This window comes from Halichoerus grypus, chromosome 3 (assembly GCF_964656455.1).
Source record: "Halichoerus grypus chromosome 3, mHalGry1.hap1.1, whole genome shotgun sequence".
In the NCBI taxonomy this organism is placed as follows: domain Eukaryota; kingdom Metazoa; phylum Chordata; class Mammalia; order Carnivora; family Phocidae; genus Halichoerus; species Halichoerus grypus.
Genome location: NC_135714.1, coordinates 54236779 through 54263964, shown reverse-complemented (window position 1 = coordinate 54263964; position 27186 = coordinate 54236779). Strand labels below are relative to the sequence as shown.

The following is a 27186-nucleotide window of genomic DNA, read 5'->3' as shown; positions in this document are numbered from 1 at the left end:
GAAGATGAGAAAATAAGCCAAAGATGAGAAGGAGGATCATCTGAACATTGTTTCAGTCAGGAAAAAAAAGGTGTAACTTTGGGAGGCAACTGAGTGTGATGGTGAACAGTGACTATGGCTGAATTTGGATCTCTTGGAACAGGGCTCTGAATGTCCTCTTTTATAAAAGGGCTTTTTTATGAAGGTGACTTTATCCTCCAATTAGGGCAGAACCTGATGCACTTACAGGACATTGCCTAGAAAGCCACAAGGATCTGAAGCCCCACTTGGGGATTTTTAGGTTTGTTACCAGTTTTCTACCTGATTTTTAGGTTTGTTACCTGTTTTCTAATATTAGCAGAAGGTTAAAATTAGGAGCATCATTTATTATACTTTATCTCCAGTCACTGTTGCATAAGTAATTAAGTCAAATAAGAAAAGGGTCTTGGAAAATTATATTTCATTTTTAATCTATGATTTGTCTATTTATTGCTCTGTAGGCAATATTTTAAAAATATTTCAGGAAAATGTAATCTGCACATATCCTAATTCTTAGGCCACTTAAGAGAATATTCACATTTTGAAAAGGTTTATTTCCTTCACAAAGGAATTTCTCTGGGTTCTTCTAAATAGTTAGCTTCAAGCCAGTTCAAATGCTACAGCAGCATCTTTGGGCAAAGAAGCCTGCGTCAGAACTCGGGAGATTGGCTGTTTTCCAATTATGTTCATGAAGGTCTGACCTCAGGACTCAGTACTTTCTATTCTTTTTGATAATCATGAAACAGGTGTTCCCATTGTTGGGATCTGGGCATAATACACTAGGAAAATACTCAATGAGGAATAAAATATCCGGCTCTGCACCTCAATGATGTGAACCTATTCAAGACATTTAGCCATTTTAAGTCATCCTTGGTAAAACAATGGGGTTGTATATGTAGATGACTGTTAAATATCCTCCCTGTGCTAATATTCAATAACTTAGGAGTATAAAGTAAAAAAAAATACATGTTAAAAAACTCTGTAATTATAAAACACAACATAGATGTTATCTTTATAATTTATGATGTGAACTATTTGAATTACAGAAATCCAATTGGCACTTAAGTTTTCAGGAAGATATTCATAACCATGTACACCTATATAATGATCAAGATGGGGAGATTTTAAATGCATTGTTGTATCTTGGATTGGATCCAGAACAGAAAAAAATGACAGTGAAAAACTGGTGAAATCCAAATAAAGTGTGTAGTTATTTAAGAGTATTGTACCAATATCAATTTCTTTTGTTTTGAAAAATGTACCACAGTTATGTAAGATGTTATCATTAGGGGAAGCTGAATAAAGTGTATACAAAAATTCTGTCTTACCTTTGCAACTTTTCTAATTTTGAAATTTCTAAAATTATGCCAAAATAAAGATTTTAAAATAAATTATTGTGCTATGGCTTTGAAATATAACTATGCATATATACACATATATGCAGCACAGGGACACAGAAATAAAGGAAAGAGACAGTGGGTCTTTGACAGATCAAAGTTGAGAAGAGAAGAGTGTCAGGAAATCACAAAATCAAACCACCATATTTTTTTAATATTTCACAAAAGCAACAGAAAAGAGAGCTCTTTGATGTTAGAAAAGTTTTACTGAAAGCTGTGAGAAAGGAAAGATAAACTTGGACTAAGAAAGTAAAAATCTGCCTTGCCATTCTTCAGGTATGGATAATAGACACAGATAAAGCCAGCTGTAAAGTTAACAGAAGATAATATTTTTCCCAAAAACAGGCTGTAAAGTGTCACAAAAACCCGACTCTGGGTAACTGCTACTTTTTTTTACTCACAAAGAATCCTTTTCTCTAAAGTCACAGATTGTCAAATAGCTTGCTCTTTGAAATCAATTCATTAAGATTAAGATATCCTATAAACAAACTATAGAAATGATTCCTGAAAGTATAGTCTTTAGCAGCAATGTCCACAATAGCCAAACTATGGAAAGAGCCAAGATGTCCATCAACAGATGAATGGATAAAGATGTGGTATATATATACAATGGAATATTATGCAGCCATCAAAAGGAATGAAATCTTGCCATTTGCAATGACGTGGATGGAACTGGAGGGTATTACGCTGAGCGAAATAAGTCAATCAGAGAAAGACATGTATCATATGATCTCACTGATATGAGGAATTCTTAATCTCAGGAAACAAACTGAGGGTCGCTGGAGTGGTGGTGGGAGGCATGGGTGGCTGGGTGATAGACATTGGGGAGGGTATGTGCTATGGTGAGTGCTGTGAATTGTGTAAGACTGTTGAATCACAGACCTGTACCTCTGAAACAAATAATACATTATATGTTAAAAAAAAAAAAGAAGAAGACGATAGTAGGAAGGGAAAAATGAAGGGGGGGAAATTGGAGGGGGAGACGAACCATGAGAGACTATGGACTCTGAGAAACAAACTGAGGGTTCTAGAGGGTAGGGGGGGAGGGGGATGGGTTAGCCTGGTGATGGGTACTAAAGAGGGCACGTATTGAATGGAACACTGGGTGTTATACACAAACAGTGAATCATGGAACACTACATCAAGAACTAATGATGTAATGTATGGTGATTGACATAACATAATAAAATTAAAAAAAAAAAAAAAGATTAAGATATCCTACTCTTGGCTAGATGACCTAAGTCACTTAACACAGAGAAGCAGTCTCTACTTCCAACCCAGGGGCAGAACTTCAGAAAAGGGGTTTGTGGACACGACACATCTATTTTAACTGCGGTTTCCAAGAAAACAACAGCCGGGGCCCATGTTGGAGTCCAGAACGAATGGAGACCCCTTTACAAACAGCCTCACTTTCTTTTGAGCCTAGAAACCACTACTTCATTTTAATTTCTCCTAAATTCCACACTTCCCCAAATTCCTATAATAAAGCCATCATTTCCTTTGTTTAGTGAGGCACCCCATAGATCTTCTGGAATGTGGACTCCTTCCTTGCAATAAACCAGAAACTTGACTTTCTTGAAATACGTTTTTTTACTGATGGACTTAAGCTTCTTGGATGAGGAAGCCTGCCCCTTACTAAAAATTTGGGAGTAATAATTTGACATAAAAATGAACAACAAAAAAAGTTTCAAGTTCAAATACTATACAAAATTATTATTAAAAAGAGAAAATAAGGAGTATAACATCATCATTATAGATGATGAAAACATACCTGAAAGATGTGCCACAAAAATAGATCAAAACTTGTTACTATTTTTAAAGTAGCTAAATAAAAAAGATACAGAGTAGGAAAGAACAACATGATTCAGAATTAGAAAAACTCAACTGAATGGCAGGAATCCTTTTACAATGTGTATTTTTATCAAATCATCACATTGCACACTTAAAATATCTTAAAAGTTTGTCAATTACCTCAGTAAGGTTGGGGAAAAACTCACAAATGAGGTGATAGATCGCAGAAGAATTAGTAATAACAAATAAATTAGGGAGCGCCTGAGTGGCTCAGTCAGTTGAGTGGCGGACTCCTGATTTTGGCTCAGGTCACGATCTCAGGTTCCTGGGATTGAGCCCCACAATGGGTTCTGTGCTCAGCATGGGGTCTGCTTGAGGATTCTCTCATTCCCTCTCCTTCTGCCCCTGCCCCCGCTTGCGTGCTCTGTCTCTCTAAAATAAATAATCTTTAAAAAAAAAAAAAAAGAAGAATAAACCAGAAAGGTGGATGGAATGGGTAAAATAGGTGAAGGGAATTAAGAGGTACAAATGTCCAGTTATAAAATAAAAAACTCACAAAGATGAAAAGTACAGCATAACAAATATAGTCAGTAATATTGTTTTAACATTATAAAAGAAAAGAAAGAATAAACTAGAAGGAACACAAAAGCTAATGCACGTAACAGATTATGATTTCCTATAAAGAACCTGAGCCAATCCTTAGATCCTCTAGTCAGTTTGGTTGTCTGATGCTCATTCTCTAGTAATTTTTCAGGAAGTTTTTATGACAACAATAGTCTCGTCAATTGTCAAATATTGATACTATATCAGGTGTTGATAATAATTTATATGCTTTGTACATGAGAGTTGCTTTTGCTGGATATAAAATCTTTAGCCCACATTTTCCCCTTAAGTATCCTAAATATGTTGTTCCACTTTCTTTTGGCAAAAAGTTTCACTGTCAAAAGTCTAGTGATATTCCAATTTTCTTCTATTTTGCAAATGTAATAATACATTAAAATATTAAATTGGGGTATCTGTTATACTTTTAAAATAATTCACACTATATTCACACTAAGATGACCTCAAATTTGAGAGTACCACTATCTTCTGTATTGATGAAAAAGGAAAAAATACATTTCAATTTCAGGGATATTAAAATGTAAAGAAATGTGGGTTGTGGATGAAATTCAAGCTATCCATTTTCTATTGTTGTATATCAATTTGCCACAAACATAGTACTAGCTTAGTACTACAGTAGAATCCTGAAAGAATGGGACATAGACCAAGTTCCTTTCAACAATTATGTAGAAAATGTACAGAACTAGATTAAGAAGCCTGAATAATGCCAAAGGCGAGCAACATGAAGTTTCCAGGTATTTGGAAATGTTCAATTTTGAAATGAGAATGAAGAGGCACAGAGGATAATGCAGTTTTGCCTGGACCTTCTCTGCACACTAGAGAGGAAGAAATCCCAATTTAAAAATATCGTACAGGGCGCCTGGGTGGCTCAGTTGGTTAAGCGACTGCCTTCAGCTCAGGTCATGATCCTGGAGTCCCTGGATCGAGTCCCGCATCGGGCTCCCTGCTCGGCAGGGTGTCTGCTTCTCCCTCTGACCCTCCCCCCTCTCATGCTCTCTCTCTCATTCTCTCTCTCAAATAAATAAATAAAATCTTTAAAAAAAAATAAAAAAAAATAAAAAAAAATAAAAATATCGTACATTACAGAAGGTGATATAACATAAAGCCAAAGTATATGCTAATTTTTAAAATCCTTTAGACGTTTCTTCAAAGGTACAGTTTAGAATGAAAGACAAATCCTAATGTTGACTACTACTAATTCTTTTCTAGGAAAGGGGAAAGGGGAACCAATAAAAAAAATTAGGTGAGAAGTCCTTAGACAGGTGTTCTAGTACTGAATCTGACAGTGACTTGGTCTGTCTTATTTCATTATTTTTTTCAAATATGTTTGCCCTTATAAACATAAAGTAATCCTTTTTCTCTATTATATGCTTTCTTTTTTTTTTTAATTTAAATTCAGTTAGCCAACATATAGCACATCACTAGTTTTTGGTATAATGTTCAACGATTCATTAGTCGTGAATAACACCCAGTGCTCATCACATCCTGTGCCCTCCTTAATGCCCATCACCCAGTTACCCCATCCCCCACCCACCCCCCTTTCCACAACCCTCAGTTTGCTTCCTGGAGTCAGAAGTCTCATATGGTTTGCCTCCCTCTCTGATCTCCCCCCCATCAGTTTTCCCTCCCTTCCCCTTTTGTCCTCTGCACTATACCTTATGTTCCACATATGAGTGAAACCCTATGATAATTGTCTTTCTCTGCTTATTTCACCTAGCATAATTCCCTCCAGTTCCACCCATGTCGATGCAAATGGTAGGTATTCGTCCTTTCTGATGGCTGAGTCATATTCCAGTGTATACACGAACCACATCTTCATCCATTCATCTTTGGAAGGACATCAGGGCTCCTTCCACAGTTTGGCTATTGTGGACATTGCTATAAACATTGGGGTGCATGTGCCCCTTCTTTTCACTACATCTGTATCTCTGGGGTAAATACCTAGTAGTGCAATTGCTGGGTCATAGGGTAGCTCTATTTTTAACATCTTGAGGAGTCACTTCGGCTGTCTGGAAGTTCTTTTCCCTCACCTATATAGTGGGAGCCAACGGGATGACAATGTCATTCATAGCTCTAAAAATCACGACTCTATTAAATCTGTGACAGTGCCCGGCCTGTAGTAGACGCCCAAAATTATTTGTTAAACGTATAACGTTTTAAAATGGAATCCCGGAAATCCTGAAAATCTGGAGCTACCTACTACAAAACTTTCGATTTTTTATTTATTAAATGAAGGGGCTTCCTCTTATTGCTATGCAACCCCATCACTTCGCTGGCCACTGGAATCTCTGTGCTTGGCCACAGAGCCAGAGGCACCGCGAAACTTCAGTGTTTCGGTCCATTAACATCCCCCCGAACCTCGGTCGCAGCCGGGCCGCTTTCGGCACACACCTGCGGCGAGGCCTATCCCGGTCCCCCGTGGCCACACCCAAACCGGAAACCAGGACGCCCCTGGGCTTGACGGGAAAGCTGAGGCCGGCCGCATGCTCCCCGGCCCCGCCCCCTCCGGTGATGTCACCACCCGCCCCTTGACCTCGCGGTCCCGCCCCCTTCCCTGCCTACCGGTAGCCTGCAGTGGCGACGTCTCTTGGAGGGATGGAGGCATCCGAGCCGGTGGCCACACCTCAGGGGGAAGAGGCGTCCTGCTCTTCCTGGGGGGCCGGCAGGTGAGGGAACGAGTGTGAGCGCGAAGGAGCGAGGGGTGGCGGGCGGGAGCCGGGCGCCGGCTTCTGCTGCTCCCGCTCGGGCGGATAGGGAGCGCGCGCGAGGCCGCGGAGCCGGGCAGAACCAGCCCTGGGAGGCGAGGGGAGCGCGCGGGGTGGGTGTGGCGTGGTGGGCTCGGACCTCTGCGGCTCCCGGCTTCGCTGAGGAGAAAGGCCACTTTTCGGTCCTTTTGCGCTTTCTCAGTTCCATTTGGGGTCTGCCATCTTCTCAGTCACTGGACGTGTCTGGGGGGAAGGGGCGCGGGGTGGAGCGGAGTGGAGCGGGCTCCGTCGAGTGTTCTGGCCCGGGTCGCTTGGTGTGAGCTTTCCAGCCCGGTTGCCAAACACCTTCCCTCCTTCTTTCCGTAAAATGAAAGCTAAGAGCGCCACTGTGCGGGATCCTGCACCGAGATCCTCCTCTGAAAACTATTACCAGAGGGAACTTGGTAATGATGAATCAGAGTCAGTCAGGACACCCTGAGGCCTCTGTTGACTACAGTTTAAAAAAAAAAAAATCCAGGAAAAAACCCAGGAGTTACTCATTCTTATTTCCCAGTTGGTGTTAAGGTTTTTCACGTCTTTTGCACGCCTGCAAAATCAGGGGGGGAAATGTTCGTGTGGTTCCTTTTCAGTCATCTCATAATTAATAAAGCGGTTAGTTACATACTCCCCACCACTAGAGTACAATATTCCAGAGATAGAAGTGATGGATATATGCTTTTGAGCTAGTCTGAGACTGTCCATAAACCTGTAGCTTTTTTGCTAGTTCAGACTGAAGGGATGTTTTCACTACCATGATATTGCCTGCCGACACATTTACTTGGGGGATATTATGTAATACAAACAAAACCTCCCCTTGTTTAAAGGATTTTTGATTGCCATATACATCTTATTACAAAAATGACTTTTGAAACATTCCAGTAAGGCAGGATTTTCTGAAAAATAAGTGCCGGTCATATCATTAAGAGACAAGGCTGTTCAGAACGTAGCTGTTCTCATATTTACTTAAGAGCTTTGCCCACTATTGTCCTCCATGCAAGCAAGACAGCTAGTGAAAGTATACTAGGGATAAGAAAACTGTTTAATAGGAAATTTTGCTTATTTTCATATTTCATTACTGTGCCAAAACAGGGCATATTGTGTATATGTGTATTTTTATTAGACAGGTGATCTCCTAAACTACAGCTGTCTCCTGGTTTGCTCTCATAATTGCAATCAGAAATATTTCTAGTAGTTGGCCATGTATCACTTAGCTAGAAGCTGATAATATTTTGATTAACTCCATTTACAGATCTTTTGGCTTATATATCAATACCAGGCTTAGAAAACTGAATTCCAAGACCTAAATTTCGTGCTTTCACATTATTTTTAGAATCCTATAATTGACAATTAGAGCTTCCCAGTACATGGAATGGATTATACTTTTGCCAAGATGATATTGATCTTAGCTGTCACTGTGTCTCAGGCCAAAGTGCCCCACCTTTGCCTGGGAACCATTTCTGTTTCCCAGTGTTTATCCTATTTTCATTTTCATTTCATTTTTGTATGCCATGCTGTGAAAAAATTGAGCTATGGTAAATGATACATCACTACAAGTATATTTTATCATGCTAGTATGCTGCTTTTTAAAAATTTTTTTAAATTTCCTTAAGTAATCTCTACACCCATCATGGGGCTCAAATTCATAACCCTGAGATCAAGAGTCGCACGATCTACCAACTGAACCAGCCTGGCGCCCCCCCCCCTTTTTTTTTAATTTTTAAAATTCATCCAACAGATACTTGAGTGCTTTCTTTATGCCTACAATGAGAAGCAGTAGGCAGTAGAGCATGGTGATCAAGAGCTAGACTGCTTAGGTTCAGATTCTGGCTCTACCATTTACCTACTCTAGAACCTTGGGCAGGTTATTTAAATTAACTTCTGTGAGCCTGTTTTTTTCCCTCTGTTCAGTGGAGTTGGTAATAGTGCCTGTCTCATTAAGTTGTAAGGGTTAACAGAGTTAGTACATCTAAAGCACTTAAAGCAATGTATGACACAGTGTTTGCTCTTAAATTATTAAGGGGTATTTGGAATTCTTAGCAGATCATATATTCTCTTGGGGAAGGCAAACAATAAACAATTAGTGATAAGTACTTTGAAGAAAATACAGCAGTTAATGAGTTAGGGAGTGACCTAAGGAGAAGACACATTTCATTGAAAGGCTGATAGAGTGGTCTATGTAATATTGTGAGGCAATATTTTAATTGAGACTTAAATGATAAGAGTCAGCTATTCAGAGATCTAAAGGAGGAACACTTCCAAGCAGAGGGAATAGCAAGTGTAAAAACTGAAGTGATAGCATGCTTGGCTTTTTGAGGAACAGCAAGTAGGCCAGTGTGGCTGAAGATGGTAAGAGGGAAAGTAGTGGGAGTTGTGATTGAAGAGGTAGTTGGGAGATAGAACACCTAAGCCCTTTTGAGCATGGTAAAGTGTTTAAATTTTTTTTAAAGATTTTATTTATTTAAGAGAGAGAGAGGGAGCGGGGGGAGGGGCAAAGGGAGAGGTAGAAGCAGACTCCCTGCTGAGCTGGGAGCCCGCTCCTGTCAGCCTGCTCCTAGGCCCTATCCCAGGACCCTGAGATCATGACCTGAGCCAAAAAGGCAGATGCTTAACCAACTGAGCCACCCAGGCGCCCCAGGTGTTTAAATTTTATTCAAAGAGTAAAGGATATTTACTGAAGGATAGTTCTAAGTTGAAGAATATCTGACTGCATTCTAAAAAATTTAGGCTGTAAAATAGAAAATAAACTGAAGGGGGAGGGCAATAGTAGCACCAGAGAGACTAGTTAGGAGGGCTTTGAAATAGTTCAGATGAAATATGATAATGGTTTGACCTGAGGCTGTACTAGCACACAGATGGAGGAAATGAGGGAACAAGCTAAGAAGATCTCTAGATTCTGGGCCTGAGCAAGTGAGTAAATGGTGGTACCAGTGAGTTGGTAAAGACTGGGAAAGAATAGAGTAAGCGGAGAGAATTAAATTCTGTTTTGGGCTTGTTATGTTCATGAAACCAATTAAACATCAGAAAAGAGAGATTGTTCTAGCAGATGTGGAAAATCTGGATGTCAGAAGAGAGATCAAACATAGAAAAATAAGTTTAGATATCATCAGTATATGGTAAATTCCATGTGTACTAGATTAGAGAGAGTATGTATATTAGAGAAGTTGTATGGGGCACTCCAACAAAATTGCTAAAATACAGATCCATCAGAATATACGTAAAACAACATCTGATAACACCTAAGAATAAAACTGCAGGCTGTAATCTTACAATACACACAGAGTAGGCAGTCAGTGAATTTAATTTTGACCTATTTTTAAAATGGAAATAAAGGGGTGGAAAATAAAATATATATCTGGTTTGTAAAATCCCCTTTAGTAACTGCCATGTATAATTGAATATTAGATTATAGAATGTGAATATTGAATACCATACTGCATATTAGACTATAGAATATGAATATTGAATAACCATACTTGCCCTTATAAGTTGTGTTGTTGTTTTTTTTTCCAGTACAAATACAAATTTGCCCATTGTATCAGCAGAATCTGTGGAGATTGATGATGCATTATACAGGTGAGAACCTTATGGAAACTGAAACTTAACTTTACTCATTTATCGTTCTGAAGTAATGGAATACTGTATTTGAAAATACCATTAGGCCTATGCAGAGTTTTGTAAATACATCCTAAGAGTTTCTCTGAGATTAAAATTGGGGTTTTCTCTGATTTTTTTTTTTTTTTTTTTCTGTAATCTGAAAACTCGAGTAATATTTAAATCTCAGTTGCTTTAGGTTTAGGTGATATGGCTAAGAATGATTTTGTCACCCACTGTAAAACATTCCTCTTGTTTTTGGACAGGAGTACATGTTTATGTTCTTGATAGTGCAGGAGTCTCATGAAAAACAGTCCATTTCACCTCAGTTATACGGTAACATCTAGAGAATATATTTATTTCAGTGTAATCTCATTAACAACATTGCATGTTTGCACTATAAAGACAGCAAGGAAGTATTATGTGGTTGAAGGTGATTTGAATGGAATTTAGTGAGTTTCTTTTTTACTGTATCTTTTCATGAAATCAAAATATTTTTATTAGAATTAAAGAGAAATTAAAAATATATGTATTGCTAGCACCTTTTTTTTTTTTAAGTTATTGATTTATTTGTTTAAGTAACCTCTACATCCAACATGGGACTTGAACTCAAGACCCCAAGATCAAGAGTCGCATGTTCTTCCAACTGAACCAGCCAGGTGCCCCTATATTGCTATCACTTCTAAGACATTTTTTTAATACTTCAAGTTGTTTGTATGGAAGATAGTATAATCTCAGTTTTAAAGTTTTTAGATTTCCTCTTTCTATAATTATGAAAAATAGATTTTATGTAGATAGAATTTGGAATAATGGGCTATTTATTTTGAATTCTTCATATTTTGTGTGGGATGCAGAGTCAATCTTGGGCATTTTAGGATGAGCTGAATCAACCTAGTAGGTTGATTTCAATTAGTTTTGTGCTGTACACTTGGAAAAAGAGATAAAAGATTAAACTTAATTTTGCTTTGTGAAAATTGTTTTACTGTATGGTTTCCTGATTATAAATATACTTTAGAAATCACCTTAAGTTTGGACTCTTAATCTATAATTATGATGTTCTTAACGTCCTTTTGATCATATTCTTGGGATAACAAATGGCAGCTTCTTGGAGTAGCATTGGCTAATTTTATTCATTGTTTAGTTACAATCCTTATGAAACTTTTTTATATCCCTCCAACCCTGTAATGGCTGATTAATGATCATAATTTTCAGTAAACCAGAGATTAAATTTTCCATTTGCAATGTTGCATAAGTAGGGCTGCAGTTTGCTTGAGTGAAAAATATAGAATGTAGTAGTTTATATACGATCAGGTATTGCTGGATCATAAAGTAGTTCTATTTTTAATTTTGGGGGGAACCTCCATACTGTTTTCCATAGCAGCTAGACCATTTTACATTCTTACCAACAGTGCACAAGGATTCCATTTTCTCCATAGTCTTACCTTTTTATTTTCTGGCATTTTGTTTTTTATAATGGCCATCCAAACTGGTGTCAGGTGATATCTCATTGTGGTTTTGCATTTCCTTGACAATTAGTGATGTAGAGCACTTTTTCATACCTGTTGGCCGTTTTTGTCTTTGGAGAAATGTCTGTTCTAGTCCTGGCTCATTTTTCAATCATATTCCTTGGGGGGGTTTTGCTATTGAGTTGTAGTTCCGTATATAATTAGGATAGTAACCTCTTACCAGATACATGGTTTGCAAATATTCTCTCTCATTCTGTAGTTTGCCTTTTCACTTCATTGACTGTCTCCTTTGCTGCGAGTTTGAGGTGGTCCCACTTGTCTACTTTTGCTTTTATTGCCTGTGCTTTTGGTATCATATCCAGGAAATTCTTGCCAAGACCAATGTTAAGAAACTTTTCCCCTATGTTTTCTTCATAAGTTTTATAGTTTGGAGTATTAGATTTAAGTCTTTAATCCATTTTGAGTTGATTTTATATGTGGTTTAAGGTAAAGGTCCAATTTCATCTTTTACATGCAGAAATCCAGTTTCGCCAATACCATGTATTAGCCCCAACTTTCCTTTTCCTCTACACTGGCCATACTAGACTACTTTCTTACCAAACACAGTTTATGCTTTTACACTTAATTGTCTTTTCCTTGGTTGCCTTTTTGTGCTTTAACAGCACTCAACACCATTAGATCCCTTTTCCTGCCTCCCTCTTCCCCATTCCCAAGCTTAATTAAATGCTACCAAATCTACTCAGTAACCTAAGCTAGAAACCTTGGTATCATCTTAGATTATTCCCTATCTGTCATCCTCCAAATTCAATTTTTTAAAAATCCTTTTAGTTCTTTCTAAACAAATCTTAATTCCAACTCTGATTCTCTCTCCCTGCATTCAGCATCTCTCAGTTGAACTACTATAATAGTCTCTTATGTGATCTCTTTAGACCTAATGAATCTCTAATCCGCCTTCCATACTTTATTCAAAGTGATATTTTTCAAATTTACTTAAAAAGCCCCGGCTTCTCTGTTTAAAATACTTATATAGTTCCCTATCATTTACATTTGTGAAGCCAAACTGTATAGTATGCATTTAAGTCTCCTTTTCTGTACAACATAACAGTGGCTGAGAGGATAATCTTTGGTATGAGATCTGAATTTGAATTATCCTTCATCATTTAAGAGTGTATGATCTTAAGTTACTTAACCTCTTAAGTCTGATTTTTCTTTCATTCATTTATTTTTTCATACATTCATCCATTCAACAAATATTTAAGGAGAAAAATGTATACAGATTGCAAATTAATCATGAAGAATAGTGCCTAGGAGCTCAATAATTTCTAGTTACTATTTACTGTTTACTGTGAGTTATGGCCATATCTTTCTTTTTAGTGTCCATGTCACTCCTTACTACTTTACCCTTTAACATCCTGTTCTTTAGCTTTGTCGAACTATATGTATACATTGTCAGAGTCTAGGATTTGATATTACCCTACTTAAAACTTAAAAGCTAACCTATTATTGTTTAGTGAATGCTGACAGAAGATGTTAAACTTCAGAGTCAGAGACAAAGGACTTCATTACTTACAATACAGAAATTAGCATGCCTATTAGGATGGTGGTGGTTCCCCTTGCTCCCAAGTCCCATAGGGGCAATGCCATGGGCCCAGATGGATTCTTTGTAGGTAATGCATTTACATCACAGCTAAAATACACTGCATTTGGGGGACCCACCATTTTATGTCAAACAGTAAGCAAGCCTGCTCTTTGTCTTAGAGAAAGACTGACCTCATCCCTCAATTTTATGTGCTGCAAACATGACCCTAAGAAAAGGCCCAAGTAAAGAACAGTCCGATCCTTGCCTGCTAGGCATATCTAGAGAAACATGGAATGTGAACGACCCATGAAGGAGTGTCTTCCAACGTAAAAACATGTTTTTTCACTGTTATTGAGGTGTAACTGATGTATAATAAACTGTACATATTTAAAGTATACAATTTGATGTGTTTTGACATAATGTATATATTAATGAAATCACCATAGTAATATAGATAATGAATATATCCATCACACCCAGACATTTTCTTTGTGCCCCTTGGTAATCCTCCTCCCTTCTCTCTCCATCTATCTACCATTTCCCCAGGCAACCACTGATCAGTTTTTTGTCACTATAGAGTACTTTGCATTTTCTAGAATTTTATATAAGTGGAATTGTACAGTATGTACATATTTTGGGGGGAGAGGGTCTGGCTTCTTTCACTAAGCATAATGATTTTGAAATTCATCTGTATTGTCTTATCAGTAATTTGTTCCTTTTTATTGCTGAGTTGTATTCTAGCATATGGATATACTACAATTTATTTAACCATTTTTTAAAAATTTTTTATTTAAATTCAATTTAACATATACCATATTATTAGTTTCAGAGGTAGAATTCAGTGATTCATCAGTTGCATACAATACCCAGTGCTCATTATTTCAAGTGCCCTCCTTCATGTCCATCACCCAGTTACCCCATCCCCCTACCCATCTCCCCTCCAGCAATCCTCAGTTTGTTCCCTATAGTTAAGAGTCTCTTATGGTTTGCCTCCCTCTCTGTTTTTCTTATTTTTCCTTCCCTTAACTGTTGATAAGCATTTGGGTTGTTTCCAGGTTTGCGTTATTACAAATAAGGCTGCTATGAGAATTTATATACAAGTTTTAGGGTCAACATATGTTTTCATTCACTCTTTGATAAACACCTCAAAGTAAATGTCTGGGATGTATGGTAGGTGTATTTTTTTAACTTTTTAAGAAATGCCAAGCTGTTTTCCAAAGTGGTTGTACCATTTTACATTTCTACCAGTAGTGTATGAGAGTTTGAGTTACCCCACATGTTTACTCACCACCTGAAATGGTCAGGTCTTTTTTAATTTTAGGCATTCTAGTATGTGTATAGTAGTATTACATTGTGGTTTTAATTTGTATTTCCATAATGACTAACGATCGTGGGCATCTTTTCATGAGCCTATTTGCTACCTATCTTTAGGGAAATATCTATAAATCTTTTGCTTCTCTTTTTTTTATTAGCTTGTCTATCTTAATGAGTTCTTTATATACTATATATATCATGTCCTTTGTGTTATATGTGGTTGCAAATATTTTCTCCTACTAGTTTGTGGCTTGTCTTTTACTTTTCATAACAATGTCTTTGGCAGAGCAAAATTTTAAATTCTGATCAGACACAATTGATGTATTTTTGGTCCTGTTTTTTAAATATTTGCAAAACTCAAGGATACTTAAGATTTTCTCTGATGTTATCTTCTTGAAGTTTCATAGTATTAACTCTTAAACTTAAGTCTATGATCCATTTTAAGTTAATTTTTTTATAATGTGAGGTGAAGGTCAGAGTTTTATTTTTTTCCATATAGCACTAATGTTTTAGCACCCCAGTTGAAGATTATCCATCCTCTTTGAATTCCCTGGGTCTCTGTCTTTGGCAGAATTCAATAGAGTATATATCTGTTGATTTATTTCTGGAATCTTCTTTTTCAGTAATCTCTGTGTTTCACTTTACAACAACATCACACACTGCCTTGCTTACTATAGCCCTGTCATAAATCTTGGAATCTGGGAGTGTAATTCCTCCAACTTTGATCTTCTTTAGCAGAGTTAGTTTGGGTCTTCTGTGTCCTTTGAACGTCCACATACATTTGAGAATCAGCTTGTTGATTCTTTAAAAAAAATCCTACTGGAATTTTGTTTGCGTTTGTGTTGAATCTGTAGTTCAATTTTGGGAATGTCAACATTTTGACAGTATTGAATTTAAGATCCATTAATAAACACCATATGTCAATTTATTTCTTTAGTGTCTCCTAGTAGTGTTATATAATTAACAGTGCAGAGATCTTGCGCAGCTTTTATCAAATTTATCCCTAAGTAATTTGCATTTTTATACTATTGTAAATGGTCATTTTTAAATTTCAATTACCAGTTATTCATTATTCTTAAATTCAAGCTCAATTGATTTTTGAATAATTATTCTTATCCAGCAAGCCTGCTAAACTTACCCCCTAGTTCTAGTAAATTTTTTCGTAAACTCCATAGGATTTTCTAACAGACATTTTGTTTGAAAATAAAGTTTTACTTCCTCCTTTCCATTGTAGATGCCTTTTAATTCTTTGTCTTATCACAGTGGTTGGAACATCCAATACAGTGTTAAGTGGAAGTGGTAAAGGTGAACAGCCTCACTTTGTTCTTGATGTTCGTTGGAAAACATTCATTCTTCCATGGTGGAGTATGTTGTTAGCTGTAGGTTTTTCATAGATGCCCTTTATTAGGATGAAGAAATTTCCTTTTGTTACTGGTTTGCTTAGAGTTTTGTTTTGGATTTTGTTGTGTTTTTTTTTTTTAAGTCAGAAATGGGTATCGAGTTTGTCAAATACTTTTACTTCATTCATTGAGGTGATTATATGGATTTTCTTTTAGTCTTTTAATGTAGTGAATTATAATGATGGCTTTTAGATTATGATATGCCCCTTGCATTCCAGTTCTAGGATGAAACCCATTTGGTCATGATGTACTTTTACATATATGTATAAAAATTTTGTGTTTTTTTTGTTTTGTTTTTTGTTTTTTGTTTTTTTTTAAAGATTTTTTATTTATTTATTTGAGAGAGAGAGAATGAGAGAAAGCAAGCACATGAGAGGGGGGAGGGTCAGAGGGAGAAGCAGACTCCCTGCCGAGCAGGGAGCCCGATGCGGGACTCGATCCAGGGACTCCAGGATCATGACCTGAGCCGAAGGCAGTCGCTTAACCAACTGAGCCACCCAGGCGCCCATGTATAAAAATTTTGTTAAGAATCTTTGCAACTGGTTATCTAAGACTGGTAAATCACTGAACTCTAGCTCTGAGACTGATAATACTCTATATGTTAATTAGTTGAACTTAAATTAAAAAATGGAAAAAAAGAATTTTTGCATCTGTGTATGTGAGGGATATTGTTGTGGAGTATTTTTTAATTCAATGATTTTGTGTTTTGATATCAGGGTAATGCTGATCTCATAGAATGAGCTGAGTATTTCTTCAAATTTCTAGAAAGTGTGTGTAAAATTGGTATTATTTCTTCCTTAAATTTTTGGTAGAAATAACAATGGAGTTTGGAGTTTTCTTTGTGGAAAAGTTTTTAACTACAAATATAACATCTAATAGACATGATAACATTCACGTAATATACAGTTGACCCTTAGCATAGGTTTAAACTGCTCAGGTCCTTGTGGATGTTTTTCAATCAATATATTGGAAATTTTTTTGAAAATTTACAACAGTTTGAAAAAATTTAAACCACACAGGCTAGAAATACTTAAAAATTAACAAAAAGGTATGTCATTAATGTATAAAATATATGTAGAGACTAGTCTGTATTATGATTTACTACCATAAAATACACACAAACCTATTATTTAAAAAAATTATCAAAACTTATACACACAGAGAATATACATGGTGCCATTTGTAGTCAAGAGAAAGGTAAACCAACATAAAAATGCAGTATTAAATCATAACTGCATAACTAATATAACACTGTATGTTAACTAATGGGAATTAAAATAAAAACTTAAAAAATTATGACTACATAAAATTAACTGTAGTGCATACTGTACTAGTGTAATAATTTTGTAGCCACCTCCTATTACTATTGTGGTAAGCTCAAGTGTTGGCGAGGATCCCCTTAAAACACCATGTGATGCTAATCATCTTAGTGTGCACAGTTTCTCTCTTCAGTAAATTGTGTATCAGTAAAAAGTGATCTCACGGTTCTCACATATTTTTCATTGTGTTTAGTGGAATACTGTAAACCTTGACTAACACTATGGGTCCCATACAGAGTGTCACTAATGATGCTGGAAGCACTCCCTAGAAGTAGAGAAAAGCCATGACATTACAAGAAAAAGTTGAACTACCTGATATGTACCATAGATTGAGGTCTGCAGCTGTGGTTGCCTGCCATTTCAAGATAAATAAATGCAACATAAGGACCATTGTTAAAAAGGAAAGAGAGAGAAAGAGAAAGAAAGAAAGAAAGGGAAGAGGGAAGGGAAAGAGTTAGTGAAGCTGAAGCTGCAGGTCCACCAGCAGGCACAAAAACCTTGTACTTTTTGCAAAATACCTTTTTATCTTGTATTGAAAATGCAGCTTTTATGTGGATATGAGAGTTGCTCTAAGAAAAACATGCTTATACACTTTAATATGATTTGAGAAAAAGCAAAGTCATAAGACAACTAAAGCAAAAAGAAGGTGAAGGATCTAAAGCTGGAGAATTTAATGCCAGCAAAGGATGGTTTGATAATTTAGAAAGAGACTTGGCTTAAAAAATGTCAAGGTAACAGGAGAAGCACTTGCTGAACAAGAGGCAGCAGTTGAGTTCCAGAAAGCCTTTCAGAAAATCATTGTGGAGAAAGAATATCTACCTAAACGCAGATGAAAGTGTCCTATTCTGGAAAAAAAAATAATGCCACAAAGAACATTTATTAGTAAGGAAGAGAAACAAGCACCAAGATTTAAGGCAGGAAGGGATAGGCTAACTCAGCTATTTTATGCAGATGCAGTTGGGTTTATGATTAGCACTGCCCTTACCTATAAAGCTGCTAACCCCCCTCTCCACCCTTGAGCCTTAAAGCAAAAAAGTAAACACCAGCCGCTAGTCTTTTGGTTGTACAACAAAAAGGCCTGGACGTAAAACTCTTTATCCTGAATTGGTTCCATCGATGTTTTGTCCCCGAAGTTAGGAAGTACCTTGCCAGTAAGGGACTGTCTTTTAATATTCTTTTGATATTGGACAATGCTGTTGGCCACCCAGAACCCTATGAGTTCAATACGAAAGGCATCAAAGTGGTCTACTTGCCCCCAAATACAACATCTCTAATTCAGCCTCTAGATCGGGGGGGGGGGGGGGTCATAAGACCTTTAAGGCTCATTACACATGGTACTCTATTGAAAGGATTGTTAATGCCATGGGCTAGAAACCCAATAGAGAGAACATCTGGGGAAGGATTACAGCATTGAAGATACCATTATTATAGAAAATGCCAGGAAAGCATTCAGGCCCGGAACAGTAAATTCCTACTGGAGAAAGCTGTGTGTAGATGTTGTACATGACTTCACAGGATTTATGACAGAGTGAATCAAGGAAATTAGGAAAGAGATTGTAGATATGGTAAAAAAAAAAGGGGGGGGGCAGGTGACGGGTTTCAAGATATGGATTTTGGAGAAATTCAAGAGCTAATAGACATCATACCAGAGGAATTAACAGAAAATGACTTGATGGAAATGAGTACTTCCAAAACAGTGCCAGGTGATGTGGAAGAAGATGAAGAAGCACTGCCAGAAAACCGATTGACATTTGACAATGTGGCAGAAGAGTTCTGGTTATTTAAGACTGCTTTTGACTTCTTATATGACATGGACTCAGAATCTGTGATACGGGCACTGAAACTAAAGCAAATTGTGGGAGGAGGATTGGTACCATATAAAAACAAATTTAGGGAAATTAAAAAGTAAAAAACAGACAAATCATGATGTATTTCCATAAAGTTACACTGAATGTGCTTGTATCTCTTGCCTACCCTTTTCCCCTCTCCACTTCTTCTACGTCTGCTACCCTGAGGCAGCAAGACCACCCCTCCTACTCCTCCTCCTATTCAGTATGAAGGTAATGAGAATGAAGACCCTTATGATCTGCTTTCACTTAATGAATAGTAAATGATCACTGTGCTGCACAGTTAATAAACTGATCTGTTGTGTGTGTGTGTGTGTGTCTTTATATGAAAAACTATTAACTGTACAGAAAGAACTGAATGAGGCATTTTTGTCATCATCATCATCATCTAAGTATTCATTGTGTAGAATATCATGTACAAAACTCAGAAGTGGCTAGCCTATCCTTACATAGGCATAAGGTGAATATGTAATACAAAATTAATGTGTTATCTTACTGTTTCATATCTTTGCCTTCAAAGAATTGCATTACTCTACAATATGACCCCTTCTCTCTCATCATTGGAGAAACTGCTTATCAGCTTCTCAATACAAGTAAGTGGGTTTTTTAGAAAATGTAACAATGTTTCCAATACTGTCTAGATGTATGACTACCGTAATACATGCCATAAAAATTTTGTAAAGATTTTCTCATTAGTATATAAGCTAGGCTACCATGAAGCAATTGAATCAGTTATGCTAGGCTACCAAAAGCAATCCTATTGCTTCCGCTTTGTTTTTAATACATGGATTGTTAAACTTATAAATAAATATGGATTCTTTTTCACTTTATCTTTTTACTTTAATGTCTAATGTTAATAATACATATAACATCTACAGTGTTTTGTATCATGTAAGACAGCATTGATATAGATACTGACAGATGATTCATCTTATAAGCAGATGATAATTTACTGTATCAATAAATACAGTACAGTACTATAAATGTATTTTCCTTATGATTTTCTTAATAACATTTTCTATAGCTTACTTCATTGTAAGAATATGGTATATAATACACAGAACATACAAAACATGTTAATTGACTGTTGTTGTTACTGGTAAAGCTTCCAGTCAACACTAGGCTATTACTAGTTAAGTTTTTGTGAGTCAGAAGTTATGCACAGATTTTTGACTGTGTGGAGGGTTGGTACCCCTAACCCCAACATTAAGAGTTAACTGCCTTTCTCTCTGAATGAGCTTTGAGAGTTTGTCTCTTTTGGAGAATATGTTTGTATCTTAGTGGTTGAACTTAGTGGCATAAAATTGCTTGTAATTTTCCCTGAATACCCTTTTTAATGTCTGTAGAATCTGAAATGATGTTCCTTCACTCATTTCTCTTACTGGTCCAGTAATTTTTCTTTTTTCCTGATCATTCTGGCTAGAGGTTTATTGATTTTATTTTAATCTCAAAGAACCAGCTTTTAGTTTAATTGATTTTCCATATTATTTTTCTGTTTTATATCTCGGTGATTTCCTTTCTTTTTGGGATTTTTCTTCTGCTTACTTTGATATTAATTTGCTTTTCTTTTTTAATTAAGTTTTTTTATTTAAATTCCAGTATAACTAACTGTTATATTAATTTAGGTGTACAGTATAGTGATTCAGTAATTCTATACATTATTCAGTGCTCATCAGAATAAGTATACTCTTTAATACCTATCACCTATTTCACCCATCTCCCCACCCCCAACGCCCTCCCTCTGGTAACCATCAGTTTGTTCTCTATAGTCTGTCTCTTTTTTTTTTCCTTAAATTTGTTGTTTCTTAAATTCCACTTGAGTGAAATCATATGGTATTTGCCTTTCTCTGTCTTATTCTGCTTATCCTTATACTCTCTAGCTCCATCCATGTTGTAGGAAATGGCATGATTTTTCGTTGCTAACTGATATCCCATTTTATATATGTACCTCATCTTCTTTATCCATTCATCTATCGATGGACAGTTGGGCTGCTTCCATAATTTGGCTGTTGTAAATAATGCTGCAAGAAACAGGTGCATGTATCCCTTTGAATTAGTGTTTTTGTATTTTATGGGTAAATAACCAGTCGTTCGATTAATGGATAGTAGGATAGTTGTTTTTAACTTTCTGAGGAACCTCCATATTGTTTTCCACAGTGGTTGCACCAGCTTGTATTCCCACAAACAGTGCCTGAGGGTTCCTTTTTCTCCACATCCTCACCAACACTTGTTTCTTGTGTTTTTGATTTTAGCTATTCTGACAGGTGTGAGGTGATCTGTCCTTGTAGTTTTGATTTGCATTTCCCTGACGATGAGTGATGTTAAGCTACTTTTTGTGTGTCTGTTAGCCATCTATATGTTGTCTTTGGAGAAAAGTTTGTTTGTGTCCTCTGACCATTTTTAAATTGGATTATTTGGGGGTTTGGGGGTGTTGAGTTGTATAAGTTCTTTATATATTTTATATACTAGCCCTTTATCAGATATGTAATTTGCAAATATCTTGTCCCACTCAGTAGGTTGTTTTTTAGTTTTGTTGATTATTTCCTTCACTGTGCAGAAGCTTTTTATTTTGTTGTAGTTCCAAGAGTTTATGTTTGTTTTTATATCCCTTGCCTCAGGAGACATATCTGGAAAAAATGTTCCTATGGGCAGTGTCAGAGACATTACTGCCTGTGTTCTCTTCTAGGATTTTTATGGTTTCAGGTCTTTTATCCATTTTGAATTTATTTTTGTGTTTGGTGTAAGAAAATGGTCCAGTTTCATTCTTTTGCATGTTGCTGTCCAGTTTTCCCATCACTATTTGTTGTCTTTTTCCCATTGGATATTCTTTTCTCCTTTGTTGACGATTAACTGACCATATAATTGTGAGGTCATTTCTGGGTTTTCTATTCTATTTCATTGATCCATGTTTTAATTTTTGTGCCAGTACCATACAGTTTTGATTACAACAGCTTCATAATATAACTTGAAGTCTGGAATTGTGATACCTCCAGTTTTGTTTTTCTTTTTCAAGATTGCTTTGGCTATTGGGAGTCTTTTGTGGTTCCATACAAATTTTAGGATTGTTTGTTGTAGTTCTGTGAAAAATGCTGTTGGTATTTTGATAGGGAATCTAAATCTGTAGATTGCTTTGGTAGTGTAGATATTTTAACAGTATTTGTTCTGTCAGTCCATGAGTATGAAATGTCTTTAATTTCAATTTATTTCATCAGTGTTTTATACTTGTCAGGGTACAGGTCTTTCACTTCTTTGGTTAAGTTTATTCCTAGATATTTTATTATTCTTGGTGCAGTTATAAGTGGGATTTTTTTTCTTAATTTCTCTTTTTTCTGCTTGGTTATTAGTGTATAGAAATGCAGCAGATTTCTGTATGCTGATTTTGTATCTTGCAACTTTACTGAATTCATGTATCAGTTCTAGTTTTTTGGTGGAATCTTTAGGGTTTTCTATATATAGTATCGTATCATCTGCAAATAGTGGAAGTTTTACTTCTTACCAATTCTTACCAATTTGGATGCCTTTTATTTCATTTTGTTCTCTGATTGCTGTGGCTAGCACTTTTAGTACTTTGTTTGAATAAAAGTGGTGAGAGTGGATATGTTTGTCTTATTCCTGACCTTAGGGGAAAAGCTCAGTTTTTTTCCCTTCAGGTATGATGTTCGCTATGGGTTTTTCATATAAGGTCTTTATTATGTTGAGATATGTTCCCCTCTAAACCTACTTTGTTGAGAGTTTTAATCATGAATGGATGTTGTACTTTGTCAAATGCTTTTTCTGCATCTATTAAAATGATCATAATGGTTTTTATCCTTTCTATTGCTGGTGTGATGTTCTTTTTCTAATTTCTTAAAGTGGAAGTTGAGATGATCAATTTTTGAGATCTTTATTCTTTAGTAATATGTCCATTTCATGCTAAAAATGTCCCTCTAAACACTGCAGTCTATGTGTCTCACAGGTATGTCTTCATTTTCATTCATTTCAGAAAACTTTATAACTTTTTTTGATTTTTTTTTTTTTTTGACTCATAGGTCATTTAAAAGTGTATTATTTGGCTTCCAAATATTGAGAGATTTTCAGAGATCTTTCTGTTTTTAATCTCTAATTCAGTTCCATTGGTATCAGTGGATAAGCTTTGCATGACTTCATTTTTTTTTTTTTTAGTGTTTTGCTATAGAATATGGTCTATTTTGTCATTGTTCTATGTGCATTTGAAAAAATGTGTGTTCTGTTGTTTGTTGGATTGTCCTATCAATGTCAAATTGATTGATCGTGTTTTTCAGGTATTCTATATCATAAATGATTTTCTGTCTAGTCTTTATACCAATTATTGAGAAAGGGATGTTGTCTTTCATTTTGTGTTTGAACATTTCTCATTTCAGTTCTGTCAGTTTTTGCTTTGTATAGTTTGAGCTTCTGTTATTAGTGCATAAACTTTTAGAATTGTTATGTGCTCTTGATGTACTGACCCTTTATCATTTTGAAATGGCCCTCTTTATCCTGGTAGTTTTCTTTGTTCTGAAATCTATTTGTCTAATATTAATAGAGCCACTCCAGTTTTCTCTTTGTTATTGGTAGCATGGTTTATCTTTTTACACTCATTTACTCTTATTTGTGTATTTAAATTTTGGCTCCTTGTAAATAGAATATAGTTGGGTTTTTCTTTTATTCAGTCTGCCAATCTTTGTCTTTTAATTGGAGTGTTTAGACGATTTACATTTAATGTGAAACAGTGATACCATTTTGCTTTCTAATTGTCTGATCTCTTACTGGTTTTCCCTTTTTTCCTGTGTTTTTTTTTTAATAGTTGAGCATTTTTTATTATATTTCATCTCCTTTGTTGCCATATTATATACTTATGCTTTGTTTTGTGATTACTTTATGGTATGTAGCATATATCTTTAATATATTACAGTGTATGTTAAAATAATCTGTCACTTCCTGTATGGTATGGGGATGTAACAACAATATAATTCCATTTCTCGTAACCCAGGATTTCACTCATTGTTGTCTTACATTTTACTTCTACATGTTACAGATTTGCAATTCATTATTGTTTTGGGCTTAAATAGTCAACTCTTTAAAAGAGAATTTTTAAATAACAAGAAAGGGTTTTTGTATTTATCCATATATTTGTCATTTGTGGTATTCTCTATTCCTTTGTGTAAGTTAAGATTTCCATCTAGTATCATTTTCCATCTCCCTGAGGATTTAGTGTAACATTTCTTATTGTGAAGGTCTGTCAGCATTGAATTCTTTCAGTTTTTGTATGTCTAAAAAACTCTCTACGTTCTTTTTTGAAATTGAGTACAGAATTCCACATTGGCAGTTTTTTTCCTTTCAGTGCTTTTAAAATGTTGGGCCACCGTTTCTGATCTGTAGTGCTTCCTGGGAGAAAGTCAATTGTCATTCTTATCTTTTCTCTGTAAATAATATGCCCTATTTTCTCTGATTGCTTTTAATATTATCTCTTCACCCTGGTTTAAACAATTGTGATATGCCTTGGTGTAGTTTCCTTCATATTTCTTATTTTTCGATTTGTTCACATTGTGGTCTGTGAGTTGATTGATTGTATTCCTGGAAAAATTTTAGCCATTAGATCTTTAAATATATTTTTATCTCTTTTTCTCCAGTCTCTTTCAGGGATTCTAATTGTTGTTCCACAACTCATTTATGCTCTGGGCTTTTTGGGTTTTTATTCAATCTCTGTGTTTCATTTTGGAAAGTTTCTGTTGCTGTATCTTCAAGTTCACTTCTGCAGAGTTGTCTATTAATTCCATCCAGTATATTTTTTCATCTTCGATATTATGGTTTTTATCTCTACAAGTTTTGCTGCTCATGCTTTCCTCTACCTTGAGCATATGGATTATATTTATAATTATTTCAGCATATTTGTATATAAAGTCTATAATCTAAGTCTGTTCTATTGTCAGTTTTTCTATTCATTATGAATTGTATTTCTCCACTTATTTGCATACCTGGTAATTTTTTAATATATGCCAGACATTGTGAAGTTTACCTTTTTGGGTGCTGCATCATTTTGAATTCCTTTAAATATTCTTGAGCTTTGTTGAGAGACACAGTGAAATTACTTGAAAACAGTTTTATTTTTTCAAAGCTTGCTTTTAAGCTTTGTTAGACCTGGAGAGAGAAGGCTCTGGAACCTGAATACCATCTTCAAATGTTTGGAGTGCTGTCACATCGAAGAGGGATTAGACGAGTTCCCTATGGCCCCAAGGAGGTAAAATTAGGACTAGTGGATGAAAAGTGTAGGGAGATATCATACCTTCAAGAAACAGAGAATCTTTAATGAATAGGGCTCTCTAAAAGTAGAGTCGATAACCTTGGTAATTTCTTTCCACTGGATACTTCACTGATATTTTGAGTATCCGCTTTATAGAGTAAGCTGTAATATAACAATGCTGGGCTTGAGGTTATACTCTAGGCTCCTTAAATCCCATCTTTACTACTTACTAACAATATGAACTTCATAGGATTTAAGTGTCACTATCAGAGTACCGGACATTGCCTAGCACAAAGTAGGTACTTAATTAGTACCCTTTCCCTTGGTGGCCAAACATTGAAAAGGTAGATAATTTAGGTAACTGCTGAGAATCTGTCTGAGATTTTATGATTCTTTGGAAAACTTTGATTCATATATCTTTGTTTTATCCTTTTGTCTTTAAGTTCTTTGTCATTTTTAACCAAATTTGTGTCATGGTTATTCATTATTTACCTAAGTAATCTTCAAAATAATTCATGAAAACAAGTCTGAGATGAAATACATTTTTTTAACATAGTTCCTGTGACTCTGAACATAGGAAGAAGGACTTAAGTCCTCTGCTAGGTAGAACATAAACGCGTTGTTTTTATTCTTATGTGCCAATTCATTTCATTAATTTAGCAGGTTGTTTTTTTGTGTCTATAACATGCCAGGCCCATGTTAATCACTGAGAATACAATAGTAAATAAAGCAAAGGCCCTGCCTTAAGGAATGTACAACCTCCTAGGAAAAATAGACAAATAGCAAAAACACATTGTGATAAATGTTGTAATAGCTCAAATGTAGGATGTTATGGATGTACATAAAAGATGATCCAGCACTGTCTTGAGTAAGTTTAGGTGTTGGGAGACATATCAAGGGGGAAAGTAATGTATAAGCTGAGACTGGAGGATGAGTACAAGTTTTTCAGGCAGAAAATATTGAGGGGAGGAATACTCCCGAAAAATATCTAATGGCCAAAGACAACACACCATGTTTGAGGAACTGAAAACCTTTAGTCCACTTGGAGCATGGAGTTTGATGGAGGAGTGACAAAAGATGAGACTAGAGAGGCAAGCAGAGACTAGCTTATGAATGGCCTTGTGACTAATATTAGAATCTAGATTGTATCATAAGAGAAATAGGAAACCATTGGAGTTTTTTTTTTTTTAAAGATTTTTTTTTCAAAGATTTTATTTTTATTTATTTGAGACAGAGAGAATGAGAGAGAGAGAGCACATGAGACGGGGGAGGGTCAGAGGGAGAAGAAGACTCCCTGACGAGCAGGGAGCCCGATGCGGGACTCGATCCAAGGACTCCAGGATCATGACCTGAGCCGAAGGCAGTCGCTTAACTAACTGAGCCACCCAGGCGCCCCCCATTGGAGTTTTTAAAGCAGGGGAATGATTTGACCAGATTTGTATTTCAGAAAGACTTTTCATGTTAGTAGGAAGTTAATAGGTTATATATAAAACTGAAAAATCAAGAAATGAAAATATAAACATATTACTGGGAAAAAGGGGGTAAATATTAGAAGAAACAACTGGAAGAATTAAGAGTGGTTGCCTTTGGTGTATAGAAATCTGGGTATGGAAGAGTTAGGTCAGGGAACTGATTTTTCTTTTTTTTTATTCCTCCAATAAACTTTATTAGAATGATTTGACTTTCTTAATCTACATGCATTGTAGCATAATGGGTAAGAGTATGGATGCTGGGGCACGTGGGTAGCTCACTCGGTTTAGCGGCTGCCTTCAGCTCAGGTCATGAATCCAGCGTCCAGGGATCAAGCCCCACATGGGGCTCCCTGCTCAGCTGGGAGCCTGCTCCTCACTCTCCCACT

The 27186-nt window shown here is 36.0% G+C and overlaps 1 protein-coding gene and 1 pseudogene across 4 annotated transcripts in view; one reads left to right on the top strand and one right to left on the bottom strand.

Moving 5' to 3' along the window:
- Positions 1 to 1847: 1847 nt before the first annotated feature.
- On the bottom strand, positions 1848 to 1935 carry LOC118538764 (small nucleolar RNA U3; annotated as a pseudogene).
- Positions 1936 to 6354: 4419 nt separating this feature from the next.
- Positions 6355 to 27186, top strand: part of UBA6 (ubiquitin like modifier activating enzyme 6) — a 108926-nt gene continuing 88094 nt past the window's right edge. For all 4 annotated transcript variants that reach the window (XM_078068740.1, XM_078068737.1, XM_078068739.1 and 1 more), the window contains exons 1-2: positions 6355 to 6493; positions 10082 to 10144. In XM_078068740.1, coding sequence (XP_077924866.1) covers positions 6423 to 6493; positions 10082 to 10144 — 134 coding nt within the window. In that variant the 5' untranslated portion in view covers positions 6355 to 6422. The remainder of the gene's footprint in view (positions 6494 to 10081; positions 10145 to 27186) is intronic.